This window comes from Pomacea canaliculata, linkage group LG14 (assembly GCF_003073045.1).
Source record: "Pomacea canaliculata isolate SZHN2017 linkage group LG14, ASM307304v1, whole genome shotgun sequence".
Taxonomy (NCBI): Eukaryota; Metazoa; Mollusca; class Gastropoda; order Architaenioglossa; family Ampullariidae; genus Pomacea; species Pomacea canaliculata.
In genome coordinates this window covers 1,564,962-1,582,477 of record NC_037603.1, presented here as the reverse complement: position 1 = coordinate 1,582,477, position 17,516 = coordinate 1,564,962, and the positions used below count along the sequence as shown (strand labels likewise).

The 17,516-nt window shown below is 36.9% G+C and overlaps 2 protein-coding genes across 2 annotated transcripts; one reads left to right on the top strand and one right to left on the bottom strand.

The window, feature by feature from the left end:
- Positions 1 to 49: 49 nt before the first annotated feature.
- On the bottom strand, positions 50 to 6,465 carry LOC112555007 (deoxyribodipyrimidine photo-lyase-like). Its single transcript, XM_025223122.1, has 10 exons — positions 6,195 to 6,465; positions 5,332 to 5,840; positions 4,760 to 4,905; positions 4,319 to 4,501; positions 3,761 to 3,919; positions 2,787 to 2,985; positions 2,336 to 2,488; positions 1,893 to 2,014; positions 1,600 to 1,759; positions 50 to 914 (listed from the first exon to the last, which is right to left on the bottom strand). Exons 1-10 carry the CDS (start codon positions 6,221 to 6,223, stop codon positions 772 to 774), a joined length of 1,803 nt encoding a protein of 600 aa, XP_025078907.1. The 5' UTR covers positions 6,224 to 6,465; the 3' UTR covers positions 50 to 771.
- A 1,912-nt stretch (positions 6,466 to 8,377) lies between these two features.
- LOC112555504 (integral membrane protein 2C-like) lies at positions 8,378 to 17,074 on the top strand. The gene is made up of 6 exons (XM_025223937.1): positions 8,378 to 8,431; positions 9,393 to 9,581; positions 10,172 to 10,408; positions 11,411 to 11,521; positions 12,555 to 12,705; positions 13,164 to 17,074. The coding sequence occupies exons 1-6, from the start codon at positions 8,378 to 8,380 to the stop codon at positions 13,319 to 13,321; spliced, it is 900 nt and encodes a 299-aa protein (XP_025079722.1). The 3' UTR covers positions 13,322 to 17,074.
- Positions 17,075 to 17,516: the final 442 nt, after the last annotated feature.

Sequence of the window (17,516 nt, the reverse complement as noted above, 5' to 3'; positions counted from 1 at the left end):
ACAATTTACAGATCCTGCCATGGCCACGAAAGTTGTGATGGCCATACAGGATACTTACAGCTGGCTAAAAACCACTATAGTTTACAATATGCATGTCATTATACAATGCATATTGAAAAAAATTTAAAGAAAGAATTCACTTTGACCCACCACATATCTTTTTAATATGTGTACTTGTAAAATTTGTATTTTACATCATACCAAACATCACAAAGCAACTAGTGTTAATACAAACGTACATCAAAATGAACAAAAAGTTAAAACATCAAAATAACAGAATGGTCAATATAGAAAGAAAACAAGCACAGTTTAAACCAGGAAAAATAAAGCAGCGAAAGGTGCAGTAAAAGGTTTGATAACAAGCAAAAATATGTATAAAACAAAACTAATACTTAACTGTCAACAACTTTTTAACTCAAAGCTAGAACTTTGTGAAGAGAAAAACAAAAAACTAGATCATTCAACCACAACATTACAATAGTAAGGAGTGCAAACGTTACTGGCCTCTACTCTTTCAATAAAGCGATTACTATCAAGTTTGCAAAGAAGAATTTTCATTCATTTTTATAACTGCTGCCTTACAGATATTAATGGTCTGCCTGTCTACATGTCTAATGTAGATAATGTCTCATGTATGTCTAATATATGTACACGATTGTAGTTTTTGGATACACATTCACAGAAATCTGGACAAACTTGTAAGAAAGGGCTGCACAGTTCTCTGGAGATTTTTCTCCATATAGGATACAGATGCTGTCACCAAAACAAAAGTTAGAGTTTGCTGTATTTTTTCACAAATGATGCAACATCAAATTTACGTTTGCAGCCTTCATAGTTCATATACCGGATCTTCCCAAAGATTGGGCGTTCTTTCCAGCCTTGATCATGAATTCCACAGATAGACCACATACAGCCTGCAACAAGAATTCTTGTGAAACACATCTAAATGCACAGGAACATATTAAATGTAAATGAATTTAAATCAAAAAAGAATTTAAAATAAAAGTAGCATTACCCACAGAAAAAATTATTGCTGTACACAACCATTTTCAGCATAAAGCTATGCTGGAGCTTCCCACACAGGTAAGCCACAAATGCCCATGTAAACAGCAAGGAATGTCAGCATGTGATGTCTGTTCTTTCTCAGTGTACTGTTGAAAGAATGGATGACGATTCTTTCTGCATTAACACCTTTGGCACAAACCCGGAGCATTAGATGATAATGGAGCCTTTTCCTGAAAAGTGCACAATGCACATGGCAGTGTTCTGCTGCCATCTAGTGAAAAAAGATTTGCACATTTTTCCCAGGGAGAAATGATAAGAAGGTCAAGGTTAATATTAGGATAAGATTCACAAAGTTTTTCTTTTTATCTGTGCCTGATCAATAAAAACTGGTATTAAGAAAGCATTTTTAGGAGAAAAGTAAGTTTGGTGCAGCACAAAATAGATGTTTCTGTGACAAAAATTCAAAATGGAATTTCATCATTTTTATCAAAACTGCACCCATATGTTCCATCTTAGAACTAAGTAAAAGAGAATGATTGATAGTGATCATTGTTAAATAAAAACCAGAATGAAGTGTATAATAACATTTCTCACCAACATATCCATTGGGGTCTCTTCCATCAATGCTGTATCTGTCATTTAGATAAATGGCTTCTTTGAGTGCTTCTTCAGGTGATGGAGTCCATTCCAAGATCTTTTTGGCCCAATACATTCTTAGAAACCCATGCATTTTTCCTTCTTTGAGCAACTGAATCTACAGACAAATAAAAAAAATAAATTGCAAATTTTGTTGTTTTGTTTTTTAATTTACTCTGCAAAAGGAAAGTAGATTAAGATCCTGGCAATAGGTTTCTTGAACTGTTTGCCTGCCTTGACTATGCCCTAACCTGAGCAGCATTCCACAGGTTGTCATGGGTTTTGGCTTGTTCAAGCTGCTGCCTGTTGTAGACGTATGCACGTTTGTCATTGCGATGAGCTTCCAGTGTGTCTTGTGCCCACTTAGCAGCTCCTGAAGGATAATGTCAAAGTAGTTTATAAAATACACATAGCATGCTCTAAATCCAACTTCAACATCAGCTGGAAAACTGTTCGCAACCACTACAGCCTAGACTATCAATTTGTGATAGAATTGTGAAAGACACAAGAAAGTGTTTTCTTCCTCGCATAAATAATATAGCCAAGGAAGCCAATAACAGCTCTGTTAGCAAGCAGACTAGTCACGACAGATGCTTGTCAACCTTTCAGCCTTGCTGTCCAACAGACATCTAATTAATCACACCTTCCCTAGTCATATGTGGAGTATAGATCAAATTAGAAAACTCACATGTACCTTTGATTGAGTCATAGTTTTCATTGTAAAAACAAAAGTTGTCTGTAAGTTCTCGACGGATCACTGATTCTTCAATAAAAGCATCCACGCTCTCTTTAGCACGTGACCTGAACCCTCTGACAGCTAAAACACACCGCTGAGGTGAAATCTGACCTATGACATGAAACAGAATAAAGGAAATTTTGCTTATTGCTTTAACATGTGTTACTTCTTAATTGTAAGAAGCCCAAAGGAATATGTTATAAAGAATAAAGGGCAACAAATAATAATGATGATCATAAACAAAATTGTTGCAAGTCTATGCAGGGACCATTTTCTCAATGAATCGTCTCCCTTCAAATAGTTTTGAGCACCGAAACATATTTGCCTCACCTCATCAAACTGGTAGAAAATAAATAAGTTATGATATAGAGCTTGCTTTTCCTGCACCTACAATGGACACACTCCTTACCAAAGTGAAACCAAGGTGACAGATCACTTAATGCTTCCTTATTGGGGTCATTGCGGTCACTCTCATAAAACTTTAGACGTTTGTTGCAGAAGGTTGCCAAGGTATGATATGCTCCAGTGGTACCAGGCTGAGCCCAATCTACTTCCTTTACAGTGCGATCTACCTCGAGGAACTCTGCAGCTTTCTCCCAGTTTACAGACTGCACAGGTTATGAAAACAGTATTAATATGGATGAATCAACACAACTGAGGTGTAGCTATGAAAATGTACACATCTGTGGGTGTAAACAGCATAGGAAGAATTAATCCTTCCAGGTCTTAACAAAAGATCTATGTCAGACTGAAACTATCTGGTTTATTTTTATTAAACATGGCACTATGTTTCTGAAACTGCATCCAGCATGCACTGATATTTAAAAAAAAAAAATGAAATTAAGGATTTTTGATTTAGGCAAGTCATCATTAACCCATTGAAAAGCTAAACTGACTTTGCACCAAAATGAAGTTAAATTTATTAGATACTAGTTGTAATTTATCTCCTGTAGAATAAAATAAAATATTAAAGTAATATTAGACAAAAGACAATTTAAATGACTGTGCTAAAATCTTTTAATTATTCGTTTCAAAAGCAGGGGTGGGGGTTCCCAATTTAGCAAATAATGATTTGGAGTTCTATTAAATTGATTGTTACAGTTTTTAACAGATCCAACATTCTTTGAACACTAACTAGCAGACTGTTTCCATCTGTTATCCACAAGATGGTTAGTCAGCAGGAAAAGTCACTCCAGCAGCGAAGTCATCTTTTCACACTTGTTTGCCAAATAATCAGGACAAACATGCTTGTGAAGGGCTATGAACAGGTGAGACCATTTGAGAGCCTAGTGTCTTTGTGTCTAAGACCAGTTACTGAAGTAAAACTGAGTTATGAAAAAAAAATAGCTTTTTGTACCAGTGTTATTATATGTAAGAAATAACCTTAGGCATTGTTGGAGACTTGTGAGGATGCTTTATGAGGGGAGGAAACTCTGTAAGGTACTCATTTAGGACTTTGTGTATCTTGCTGCGAATAGTGCGGGCACTGTATTCCAGTTTTGGGGAAGCCACCCAGCAGGGCACAATGTTGTGGGCATCCACCTAAACAATAATCAACATTTGTGCAGGTTTAAAGACAAATCTTCACATACATCCCACCACCCCTCAGAACAAAATTACACCTACTCCAAGGACAGACCATTCAATGGTAAAACAATCCAATCACAGAAAAATGTATTAACTTGTTCATTCTTAGTCATAAACTCATGGATTATAGATGCTCTCAAGACTTTCTAATGTCTTAGAAACAAGTAAGTGACATGACTATGGCTTAGATAACCCCATGCTTGAAATTCAACATTTTTGATGACAGTCCTTTTCCTTAGACATGAAAGCTAAACAGCAGCATTCAAAATTATGACAGTGTTTATTGTGTTTATTGAATTAAATGCCATTGCATCATACTGCTGATAGTGACATGCATACACAAAAAGATAATACCTGACAAAATGGAACATCCTTTGGCAACAAAGCACTTAGCTCTGTGACCCATGCAGATGGAATTCTCAGAGGAGAGAAGTCTGTTACCACTCCACCTATGTGATGATTCTTTATGAACTCTGGGAGGACATCCTTGGCTTTGCCCATCAAGAGATAAAAAGAAATATCCAGATTCCTACATTCCTAGTTGATAAAAGAAACACTTGTTAACTTCCTTAATCAAGTATGCAAAATCAGGATCAAGAGAGACAGCCAGTGAGGCATCATTTTTTAAAAATGGATAATGAATTTAGATTTATAAAATTGTTTTTTACAAGTACTACATGTAGTTCATTTCTATTCTGTCATCAGCTCTGTCAAGTACAATCTCAAATAGCATAAAAATCTTCACTGTTTTGTCTTCTATACACACAATTTCAACAATTTCAAGTAGTAAAGCACCTTTTCTACTTCAGCCAGACCTTTCAGCATAAAGCCAAACTGACGAATGGTGGCCTCACGGAAATTTGGCACCAGGCAAAAGCAGACATAGAGAGGAAGTTTCAACTTGAGAGCTAAACGCTGTGCATAGAGGAATGCCCAGTTGTCTGAAATAGTTTGACATAAAAAAAAAAAGGGGTTGACTGCAGAAAGCAACTTTTGCAAAACAAATCCTGTTCGACCAAAAATTATTTTCAATATGTTACTAAAATCAATATAAAACAATGATCACACAATTAATTCAAGAACATACAGAAGATTAAAAATAGAAAAGTATTGGTGGGAGAAAAGTTGAGGATAAAACTGTTAAGAGTTACAGCTTCTTTGCTATCTCTTTACAAGTAAAAGACTTTCTTCCAAGACTGGACCAAAATCTTACTTCCCCTGGCTTACGTTTTTTTTTTTAACTTTCTTATCTACGATTGCAAGACTTGGTGATTTCTCACTAAGAGTGGTAGAGATGATGTGCAATTTATCATCAGAAACTGTTGAAGAATTTTAATACTTTGTTTATTATTAGCAATATTACATACCCTGAACACGTTGATCTCTAGACATCCAGTACAAGACTCCTTTCCCTTCATCTGGACAATCTTTAGCCTCTGATAGGACCCTGACCCTCTTTTTGTTGAATTTGAATGCTTCTATTGATTCACATGCAGCTGTTCTGCATTGTGCAATTTGCTGGACAAAATCAACATCATCAAGTGGCTTGGACCCTGGCAAGCTCTCTGATCGAGATTTCTTTGTGCTTTCTGAAGAATCAAGTTCACTCTTTCTTTTCTGATTTTTAATTCTTGTGGTCTTTTTACTGCCCTCTTTGTCCATTTTTGATGAGCTGCAGAGTTTTATATTTACAAAATAAGGATATTTGTAATTGTGACTCCTTGGCTTTTGCAGAAAGATCTGTAGGCTAATTTCTGGCTTTGCTCGTCCAAGTACAAACTTAGTCTTGCACTTTCGTAGTAATAAATGCGAGACTCTTCGATGCTGACTGGAGAAGTTTGGTGAAATTGTATCAAAGATGCAGAATATTTGCCACCTATCAAATGAAAGAAAATTATATTAAAATGAGACCTGCTGATGGAAAAAAAATGATAAAAAATAATAAACGTAAGCATCTTATACATATTTCTCAAGATAAATTAAACTTCTTGTTCTTGTGCAAGCATACGACTGCATCTTTATATCACAGAGGATTATCTCCTCGACCATAAATAACTGGTCGACAAAAGCCTTTCGCGGTTTTCTTTTCTTGCAAAGGATGAGGGACTAAATAGAAAGACCAGTCTTCTCGCGTTTATTTATTATATGCTATCCTAAAATAATTGAATGAAGAAGAGTTAACGCAGTAGCGGAATGCTTACTGATAGGATAAAAACATTAATCAACTAACCCCAAACGAACTTGTAAACATTCACGCATTGACTTTCATCGCTTCGTGTTTACGTAACTGCCCGCGATGACAGCGGCGCCATTTGATTGGCTAGAAATTTTCTCGCGAGAACACATTGGCATCCGGGGCAGCGAAAGTGTCGAATGATACGGACAGAGCTTCATTGCTATCCGACAGCTCGTTGAACCCTTACACACGAAAATGACCATTTATAAGACACCGGGAGGTGAAAGAAGACAGAGAAGGAACCCGAGGTGTTGACTGAGCCATTGGTAAGTGACATTTTTCTACCTTTTGTCTTTGCTTTCTGACTTGCGAAAAGGAGACAGCAAGATGGCCGACACAAGGATTATAAATTCTGAGAAATGGGAAATGCAGTATTTATGTAAACACGAAGAGTGAGACGATAGATTGTAGCTGCAGTACGAGAGCAGAGAAAGTTGAGAGAGGTTTAATTTAGCCACGTATGTTGCGAAGAAACTTAACGTTTTGTTTTTATTTTCGTTTTGAATGTTTTGACGGTCTATTTTTGTGGCACGATGACCTAACAAGGCACAAGTTGGGAGATACGACGACTCAGTTCAAAACAGCGCTGTTGCTGGCTGCGAAGCACAGAAGATAATTAAGTTATAGCTGTTACGGATATATGTTCGCACAGTTTTCTAATGTTGTGAAATTAATTATCAGCACCTTGTTTACATCAGATAATTTAATTTTTATCATGACCATGCTGGTTGCATGCGATAATATTTGTGGAGACGCAGTCGGAAAGTATCTCCCGTTGCCTGTATTCTCTCTTAGGGTATACTGATTACTGAATGTTTTTCCTTCCGTTATTCCTCTAATTTTGTCACTTATATCTTACATTCACGAAGGTCGTATATTTGCGCCATCGTTGCAAAGACGTCTTGCTCCCTGAAGGATTTATGCATTTCTAAATTCTTGTGTGTCCTTGAATAATAAACCCCAACATAAATTATTGTATGCCAAATTTTGTAGCATCACAGTGTAAAAGAAAACCAAGTTTTGTACTGTGATAAAGGTATGGATTTACACAGACTACACGTCTTTCTGTTTTGCCCAAACACTATGAGATAGCTCGAAGATTTGCTTTGCATTGTTTCGCAGAACAAGGGTTGATATGTTTACAATTGATCTAGTATTGTGATAGTTGATATCTTTGGGTTTGATGATGGTAAATAATTATTATTTATAATTTTGTCCAGCATATAATCTGCCAGCAAGAAGACTTTCTGGTGATGTTCTTAATTTTTGATATAAGTACAGACAACGATTGAATACAAAATTGGGACCAATTTTGAGGGAATGGTAGTGTCATCGAATTGTTTGACAGTGATTTTTTATCCTTTCGCTTTTGTCAGCTGCACAGAATTTCGGGTTGAAATAAGTCTTTTTTCTTTGCTCTGTGTAAACAATGTTTGAGCATTTTTTTTTTTTTTTGTTTGTGGCTTTATTCCCTTTGCCTGTATATGTTTGTCATTTTCATTATTGTTGCTTCATTTCTAGATCTAAAGCATCCACTGGGTGAATAAAATATCAGGAAATTTTGTCCCCATTATTCTTGACAGATTCATGGGGTATCTTGTGAGGGTGTGTAGAGATTGTTATATCATTGAGAAGTTGTAAGTGAATCATGAATATTGCACCATTCTTATAAATGAATGTAGCCTAAGTACATTTGCAGGAGTTGCTTTTTTGCTAAAAGCCTTGATATTTTGGACTTAATAATAATAGAATGCAAAATTTGTAAAGCGATACTCACCCTCCTAAGGAGTATGCTCTCAGCGCTCAAGAACAAGAACGAAACAGGGACAGCATACGAGGGACAGGAAAACAAACAAATAGCATATGAGCTGTAAAAGAATAAACAACCTACTAAAAGAATAAAGTCAAATACAGAAAACACACAGAGGAACCAATTAACAAGAATAAGACCTGAGAGTAACATATTGGAAAAGGAAGGAACAAAGTGCAATATCGCAGCTAGCTTATTGCGCTGAAGAAGATCACAAAATAGTAACAAATATGAAGAACAAGTTAACAAAAAGTAACAAAGATGTAGAACAAAATCATAAAATAGTAACAAAGATGTAGAAGGAAGAACAATACGAGGACTTGCTGTGTTTTTGCAGTAATGGACGATCACGCTAGATGTAACGGTAATGACTCCAGAGTTTTCTGGCCAGTCTCAGAATTATAAGCTATGCGATAGGCTAGTAAAATACCAAAAATCCACTCCAGATGTTTACATAACAAACCTAGTGATGATGGAATGGACACCCAAATAAGTACATAATGGCATTCACTTACTGAATTATGTAAAAGGAAGATGTTTGAATGTGCCCAAAATAAAACTTTAAAACTAACCTTTCCTTTGAAGGCAGCCTCCCTCGATGCTCTCTAACAAATCTGTCGTAGTTGTCCTCATCTTTGAACTTTGTCTATGTTGGAATGGTATGGACTGCAATTTTTAATGCTGTTGTACTTGATAAATTAACCTAGGGCCGTCTGCCAAAATGGGAAGTGCACTTGTTTGGGCTGGAAAAAAAAAAAGAAAGAAAGAAAACAAGCGCACTTACCATTTTGGCAGACGGGCCTGTCCAAAGACACGTGCAGGCTGTAATTCAACCACCCCTGCTATAACAGCATTCTGGAAGTTGTTACTGTTTGTTCGTCTCATTATTGATTGGGACTGGAATATTTTAGTAATTGTTTTGTAGAGACTGTAGATGCCTAATCCACAGCATGCATTCCTGTCAGCTAAGATGGAGAACAATTATTGTAAATTAGTTTGTGCCTAACAGACCAAGAGGGGTAGGGGACAGGTTTTATATTTTTGTGTAAAAGGGTTTATGTTCCCAGAATAGAGAGGACAAACTGCAGTATTACCGTAGTATTACTATAACCTGGAGCAGTTAACCCCCTTTGTGAAAATGCAAGCCTTGGAACATTGTCAGACTATATCATAAGTTTGAAACATAAATTTTTAACTTTATTGATGAGGTATGTTTTTGAAGGGGTGCTTTTTTCCTTACTAAATTGCTGTTTGTTAAAATTATTAGCCTGTGTTTTACATCCATTGCATGACTGAGGAGTAGTTTATTTTTTTCTTTTAGCATTGTAATAAAATGATTTGACTGTTTGATAAGTTGGAAGAGCAACTTGCTTTATTTTCAGACAGGGGTCAAGGATGAAGTGGAATGTGAAGAAGGGGCATGTACTGCTCCAAAACTGGTTCGTGTGACCTACTTTCCACAGAGAAGAGGACCATGGGTTAATCTTTGTCTGATCCTCACCGCTCTTCTTGTTCTGGGCACTGGGACGATTGCAGCCATTTTCCTCTACAGGCATCTGTCAAACAAGGTGGTATGTGATGATGTCTGCTTTTTTTACCATATTAAGCAGCCCAGTAATTCCTCCTTCCCAGTGTGTATAGAGTGAACTTATTGAAATAGTATAGCCACATTAATATTCCTGGCAATTATAAATATTTTGTCATGGTTAGGGCTTATTAAACTACAATCTTTCATGTTACAATTGATCACTTTCACAATTTCATTTTATATTGCGTTTCCTTCAACAAAAAGCAAAAGGAAATTGTTTTGGCTAAGCATGCATCTATTCAAATGTTTAAAATTTAGTTGGAAAGGTGGCTAAATATTCTCCTGTCACAGTTTTTGCAATAATTTTGATATATCAAATGAACACAGTTCAACAAAATATCTTGCCTAAGACATCAATGATAGTTCTTACAGACAGAAGTCTAATAATAATGATTTATACAGCGCTTTTCCAAAGATTTGCTAATAGCACTTTACATACATAGACTAAATCAACAACCGGGCTGCCATATTCCCATATAACAGATACTCTCACTTCTACAACATTCACTTGTACACAAAGTAAATTACAGACACTCATTATCTCATGATTACTTATTTAATTCTTTATTCCAGGTCGTGCATGGAAGATGTGGGGTGACTTACTATGATGAGATCTACCATCGGCAGCAGTCTCTGAGGCTGTCTGATGCACCGTTGGAGATCGCTGCACCCCCTTCTACACAGCCAGTAACTCAGGTAGACTTCATGGAGGAGGACATCGAAGTGTCTGCAGTGGATCTGTATGAGCGACTGACAATCCCCAAGTTTGACGAAGTGCAGGAAACTGTTGTCTGGCATGATTTTGACAGGGTAAGTTTGCTGATAATATATTTCTTAATATGTTCCATCATGTCATCATATAGCATTCTCACTGCTTAGCATGAGGATGTTTAAAGGAATTGTGGGATTTTTTTTTTTTTTTTAACATTCAAGTTGACTTTGGTCCAGAAGGATAATTTTCTAAGAGATGTGTATGTTGGGTCTCATTTGTTATGTATGACTCACTCCAAAATAATCTTTCATTAGTGTCTCTTTATCTGTTTACCTTTATCTTTAGCTGATTGACAGAAGAACACTTTATCTCAGGCTGTTTGGTGATCTTAGTTCTCTCCCTTAGCCCATATTCTGAATGGAATGAATCCTATTGCCCCTGCTCCCACCCATTCTTTCCCTCCCCAGTTTAATTTTCATGTCTAGCTTTTTGAAAGCAGGTGCTTCTCTGACTGAGTATTACAGTCTAATTGCTCAACAATAATTTTGTTGAGGTACATAGTCTTAGACCCTTGAATCAGAACACTGTGCTCTTTATACTGTTCTGGTTTCGACTGACTAATCCAGCTTTATGCTTGATTTGATATGCTTTTGGTTTTATAATATACAGTTAACAACTCAGCATAAATACCAATCAGACTAACAGTCTGTACAGCCTTTTCTCTGCCATTTTCTATACACCATATTCTCATCTCCGAACTACTTCACTATATTTTAGATTCTGGATCAGCAACATAGCCTAAAACCCTCTGTGCACTGATTTCATGTGTACTGTTTTAGACTGCTGCTGCGTTGTACCACCAGATTGTCCTTGGTGTGTGCAAATTGGCAACGCAATGGTGCCAACTGGAAAGTTAGATCTGCAAAAACAAAACATTCAGAAGCAGTATTGCAGAAGTGTTGCATGTGCATGCTGTGGAGGTATAGTTACAAAATGATGTTAAAATGGTTTTCAGAATATGGGTACAGAAAGATGTTACATTGTGAGAGTGTTGTTAGCTGAAAGCTTGAGAACCTAAAGTCATTCTATATCACTTTCAGAATCTCACAGCCATTGTAGACCCAACACACCGTAGCTGCTACATCCTGCCGCTGAATCGAACACGGATTTCTCCTCCTCGTGATTTGATTGATCTCATCTACAAGCTCAAAGTGAGGAATTTTGTGGTTATGCAGTGCAAAGAAAAATAAACACAAAACACATTAGTCATTTTCTTTTGCATTTGAATTTTGCTCTGAGCATAATGACATTCCATTTTCAGCCATGAAGACCCATGTAAGCAGGATAAAAGAATGTTGTACTACTATTTACATTGTTTTCCAGAAAGCTAAAAAGTTTGAATGGCATTATTAAAACTTTCATTCTGTTCAGGAAAGCTTTGAAAAGTAGGCATATTTTGAAAAATGATTTTCATTCCCTGGGAAAGTCGCTCATTAAAGAAACTGAATTTTTTAAGTCCGGAAATTTGCAAAAAATGATTATTTGCTAACATGTTTAAATTTGTTAAAGTGTGCGGACACATTTGTTATTATCAGTGAGCCAGAAATTGGCACCTACATACAGAAGTTTTCCCTAGCTGATTTGAACGTCACCATTCGTGCTAGCACCTTGTCCTCTTTGTTTGCACATTGACCATGCCCATAAGGCCATCATATTTTAATCAACTGTAGCTCACAAAAATTTTAGGCATTTTGCATTGGCTGCTAGAAGTGCAAAATGATGAAAACAGGTTTAGAGATACTGTTAGTGGCAAGGAAGGAACTATCAAACAGATACTGATTCAGTGCCGTCGTATTGAAAAAAAAATTATTCTAGGATGTGGTGGGATTACTGCTGAAGTTTGCAGAAGGGCAGAAAGTCTATAAGAGCACATATTTAGACCGGTAATGCAGAACGTAAAAGCAAATGGATTGATGTTCTTTAGACTGGTTGAAACAACCGTTTAAAATATCAACAATTGAACAGCTTTCAGATTGATCAGTTCTTCACCAATATTTTGGGGGCTTGAAACTGTTGATGCATTAGCACTTGGTACTGTCATTTATTTTTCTGATAAAAGTACAGATGAAATTTTAACCCTGATGAAATTTTTGACATCTTTCATTAGTTTATATTTTATATAAATGGAAACTTCCAAAGACTAACGGGACAACGATTCTCTACCTTGCTGTCCTGTTGTTGCAGACTGGTTACTATATGCCTAAGGCCAGTGTTGTTCGTGAGCAATACCGCATGGTACAGCCCCCTATGAGTGACCTGACTGTCCTGGGATCATACATAATGAGAGAATGTTTCTGGTATGATACCTATCGTCTGGAGAAGTACGTTTCAGGAGGTGAGTGTTCTGTCCAATAATTGCTCATTTCTATCACAATCATACGGCAAAATGTTAAGGAAGTGATGTCTATGTATTTTTTACTGCCCATGCATGGGCTCCAATTTTACTATTGGAACCTGAGGCCACCTCTGAGTCATTTGAGTTATCACTCTACTGCTAAGATCTCTTCACCAACACAAAGAGCAGAAGAGTTCTGCAGTTTGTAGCTTTAAGACATTTTTGAAAGTGCAAGGTGTCTTCGAAAATGATTTTGCTAATATATAAATACAGAGTTGCACAGTTAGAGGGTAAAATCTAAAATGCACTCCAAACACATCTTCAGTCAGGCAAAGTTTAACTCACCGAGATGTAAGAAAACAACTGATTGGAAACAGACAGTTTGGTTAACATTAGCTGAAGGTCCCTTGTTGCTTTCTCATACAAAATTTTATTGATGATTTCTTTTTGTCCAACAGTTTACAAACGCAGCGTGGACAACCCACCAGTCTTGTTGGCACACAACTATGGGTACTTCAGCTACAAAGTCAGCAGTAATGAAATTGTGAAGCTGACTGTGTATGGCGCAGAAAAGAGACCTGAGGCTACTGAAGCAGCAGTCACTCCTGCTCCGTAAAGGTGAAAAGAGAATTCCACAGATTGTTGAGAACACTAGAGAGGAAAGATATGGGTGTTGGGGAGTGCCAATCACCCATCTTTGGCTTTGTCAGATTTGTACTTTTTGTTTTTAAAGAAAGTGAAATTTTGAAGGTGGAATGGATCAGGTTCCACGTATCATTTTATTATTTTGTAAATTGGTGTATCAGACCAGAAACTCCACTTGTGTTTGGTTTTTTTTTTTCTCTTTTCCTGAATAGATGTTTACATTTTGTGTCATCAATTATTTTGCTTCCTCATCAATCCTCAATTGCTTCAGAACTATTAAGATGCTGCAACAGTACTCCTTGGCATTGTTATGCTTGACTTTGTGGAGATGAGAAGTGATGCATTTTTCAGGAATAGCAAGTGAAGGAGTTGTAAGAGGAAAACAGGAATATGTGTATGGGGAAAAGCAGACAGCTACAGCTGCTGAGAAATATTTACCAAATCAGCTAGTCCATGGTCGATACTCTGGGGTTTGCTCTTTTAAATTTGAGTGATGGTAATCACCAGAAGATTTTTGCTTTATATGCAATACTAGACAAAGATATTAAATGGAACAAGAAAAATTTGTACAAATGAAGACGATTTGCAGGATATTTTATTTGCAGAAGCCAAAAGTTTGTCTAGGTTGCCGATAATAGTTTCTTCCCATAGCACCTGGCTTGTAATTTTACCCTCTCAACAACCTATTTCACATGCTTGTGTAATTCATGCGCACTGTAAAGGTTGGACAGCTCACTACATGTCATGTTTGTGAAAAGGCTTCAATAGTAGTGGACTCCGCAACAATTGTATGCAGACTTTTTTAGTCTTCACTTTTCTGCACCATATTATTTGATGGCACAGAAATTCTATGGACTTTCTTGTAAGGGGAGGTATGATAGGTGAGATGATATTTACCTTGATGGAAGGAAGCAAAAGATGTTTTGACATAGGCCAGGTTATGACCAAGAGCATATGTCCCCTTCATTGCCCCAGCATTTTCTTTTTTTTCTTTTGTACATTCCTCCACTCAAAGACTAATGTAGAATTGCAAGTGCAACTTTCAAAAGCATTTGGTTGATCTTGCAGCTTGAACACATTTGGCACAACCCTAGAGGTACAAGTGTTTGTTGCTGGTGTCTGGAACTGGGAAAGAGCCCTGTTTGAGACTTTTTTTTTTAATTGCTTTTTTTTTTTTTTGATTGCTCTTGGCTTATAGAAGAAATGCAACAGCATTTGTCAAGATACTGTGATGTGGTTTTTTTTTTTAATTAACAGAAGACAGATCATGAAAATATGAATTAATTGTATTTAATGGATTTTTTTTTTTTTAAACCCGAATATTTGGCAGTAATGTTAAGAGTTTTCAATACTGTAAGGAAGAATGGCATTTGATTACTGTAAAATGGCTATTAAAGTAAGCAGGTTAACAGCCATTTGATGAACAGTGTAATTCCTTTAGTTCAGTAATAAACCTGGTAATAAACATGAGCAGTGTAACGACTTGCAGCATCTGAAGATTTTAATTCTCATACCATGCAGCTGGAAATATGACCCAAGAGATTGTCAGGTCGCCTGCACTTAAGCATACCTAGCTTGCTGGTCAAATTCTTGGGGGCAGTAGTGACATAAGATATCAAATTGAGACAGGTCATTAATCTCTATGACGCAGCTGTATGGGTTTGACATGTCCTGTTTCAGTAAAAGACGTTAAATTCAAATCCTCTACATTAAATTCATTGGTGCATACAGTATTGATTACTTAGCTCAGAGGAGTATGTTTTCTTAGGTTAAGCTTTGAAATCTGGCACCTGAGTCTCATCAGATAGTAATGGATTGCTTGTTTTATTGTGTAAGCAGCATATTTTGCTTGGAATATATACAGATGGCTTTGGTTTCTGATTACTTTATTTCAAATGCCCATAAAGCACTTATGAAAATATTTGTAGCTTTGAAATTACCTGCAGCATTGGCACAACTGTGCATTTTGCGTTAGAATCCACTTTTCTCCCTACTTTAATAGCAAACATAGTGAACCAAAAGTTGCAGGAAGACTTGAAGAAAATAATCACTTCTCAGTATTTTCTACATTACCAAAGTCTTTCAGATTTGTTAAAGCAATTTTTTTTCAGCAGATTTGAATATGGGATCAGAAGGTTGCCAAGGTTTGGGTTCGGTAGTCTAAATTTAACACTAAGCAAGACACAAGGCCATATGTATTATACCAGCAGCAGAGTAATCCATGTTGGTTGTGGGGTGAGGGGATGTCACAGGGCAGAGTGTACGTCGCTAAGTAATGTGCTCAGTGCATGGATTTTGTTGTTTTCATTTTTGTCATCGGAATCGTCTGCATTTCAATGTAGGCTGATGTAAATAGTCTGTAAATACATGTTAAAATATAAAAAAAATAATTCATACTGGGCCTGCAAACTTTCTGTAGCAAGAATTTGTTAAAGACTTATATCTATCATGAGCTTTGTGTTAAAATAGCTTATCACTCAACGTACAAAAATAACCCTGAACACTTTCCACACAGCTGTGCACTAATGCATTCTCATCTTGTCAATCTAACGAGCTGCTGCTTAGGCTTGTGATATGCTTGGTAGTATTGCTTACTGAACTATGTTAGTTTGTGGTATACATCATATCTTAAAGAATATAGTGAGAATACACTTTCAAAAGAGTATGTGGAAGTCCGTTCTGCTTGGAGGACTTAAAAACTGTTGGCTTTATTTTTCCCTAAAATGCCCTCTGCTTGCTTTTCATAATTTTTTATCTTTAAAAAAAGTCACACAAGCCGGCAGTTCATAAAAAGGGAAAAGTGCGGGGCAATACAGGTGTGCATGATTGAGAGTGGACTTGAGTGTGTGTGTCTGCGTAGAGCTTTGTTTAGCAGTTATTTACATATACAGATAAACATTTGTTTTGAGCGACCACTTTATTGTTTTGGAGAGAATATGTGAAGATTGGCAAGAGTGGTGCCATTTAAAAATTTATTTCCTTCTGTACATCGCAATTTTTCGGAACGGCACCATCTGTTAAGTATTAACTTTTTTAATAAAAAACTTTTTTATTAAAATAATTTTTTTTTTTGTAAACTAGCAGAAGGGAAAGAGGGTAGCAATAGGTGCAGATTTTCATGCATTATCTGCATCATTGATAACCTTTTGTGTTACGTCAGCAACATATATTTGAGAATTGCTATCTATAGATGTATGTTACTGGCTGTTCACATTTCGAGGGGAAAAAAAATTGTTTTTCAGTATTTGGGCTCCTTCAAAAAATGTTTCTTGCTTACTGAAGGGTGGAGGAGTCTGGTTTTTTTAAAATATAGAATGTAGGTGAAAACAAAAACTGGCCAGTAAAAACAAAATGAGGTGTGCGTGGGGTTTTGTTTTAATTTTTTTTTTTTCCAACGGTCGGATGCCGTCAACCGCTCTCCAATTAGATTTTCTCCACAGGAAATGGCAAGGATCCCTCCACCATCCCTCGAAATAGAAGTTATTTCAAGAATTGGACTGTTTGCGAGAATGTGTTAAGGCCTCCAGAAGCAGCAGTCGAAAGAGGAGTCTTGTTTCTTGCCGTCGTCTAACTGAAAGGGGAAACGGAGCTGGAGTGCGGAAGTATGAAAGGGGAATGCGATTTAAAGCCAAGTTCACGCTCAGTGTTTCAGTGGTAGCTCTTGTGGTGCGTATGTGTTTTTTTGCTCCTTTTCGCTTTCACACAATAAAAATATAAAGGTAAAGAGTCGTGTTGCTTTTGCAGTCGTGTGCACGCTGGTGATGCATGATGAGAGAGGGTTCCGACAGCACTGGCCAGTGAACGGTCATTTTGGCCTGGAACGAACAGTTCCGAAAAGAATGTCGCAAAGCGTGGGATGATGATGATCCGGAAATGACGAATATTTACCGCTGAATAATTGTCTCTCACCTTCCACCTTTCTGTCTTCCTAGAAGCACCTTGCAGGTCAAGTATTAGTCGTGTGTCCGTTGGTAGTGGACATGAGCAAATCTGTTCTTAACTCGTCACAACTTCAACACTGGGTTTTAATAACAATTGTAGGAATGGATGCAAGTTGAAAGAACATTGTGTGTTTTCACAGCTAAAACTGTATTATCATGGCTCAGATCACCCACGGTGCACGCACAAAGGTTCACTAGGGCAAGGCATCACGTGATCCTGGTGCA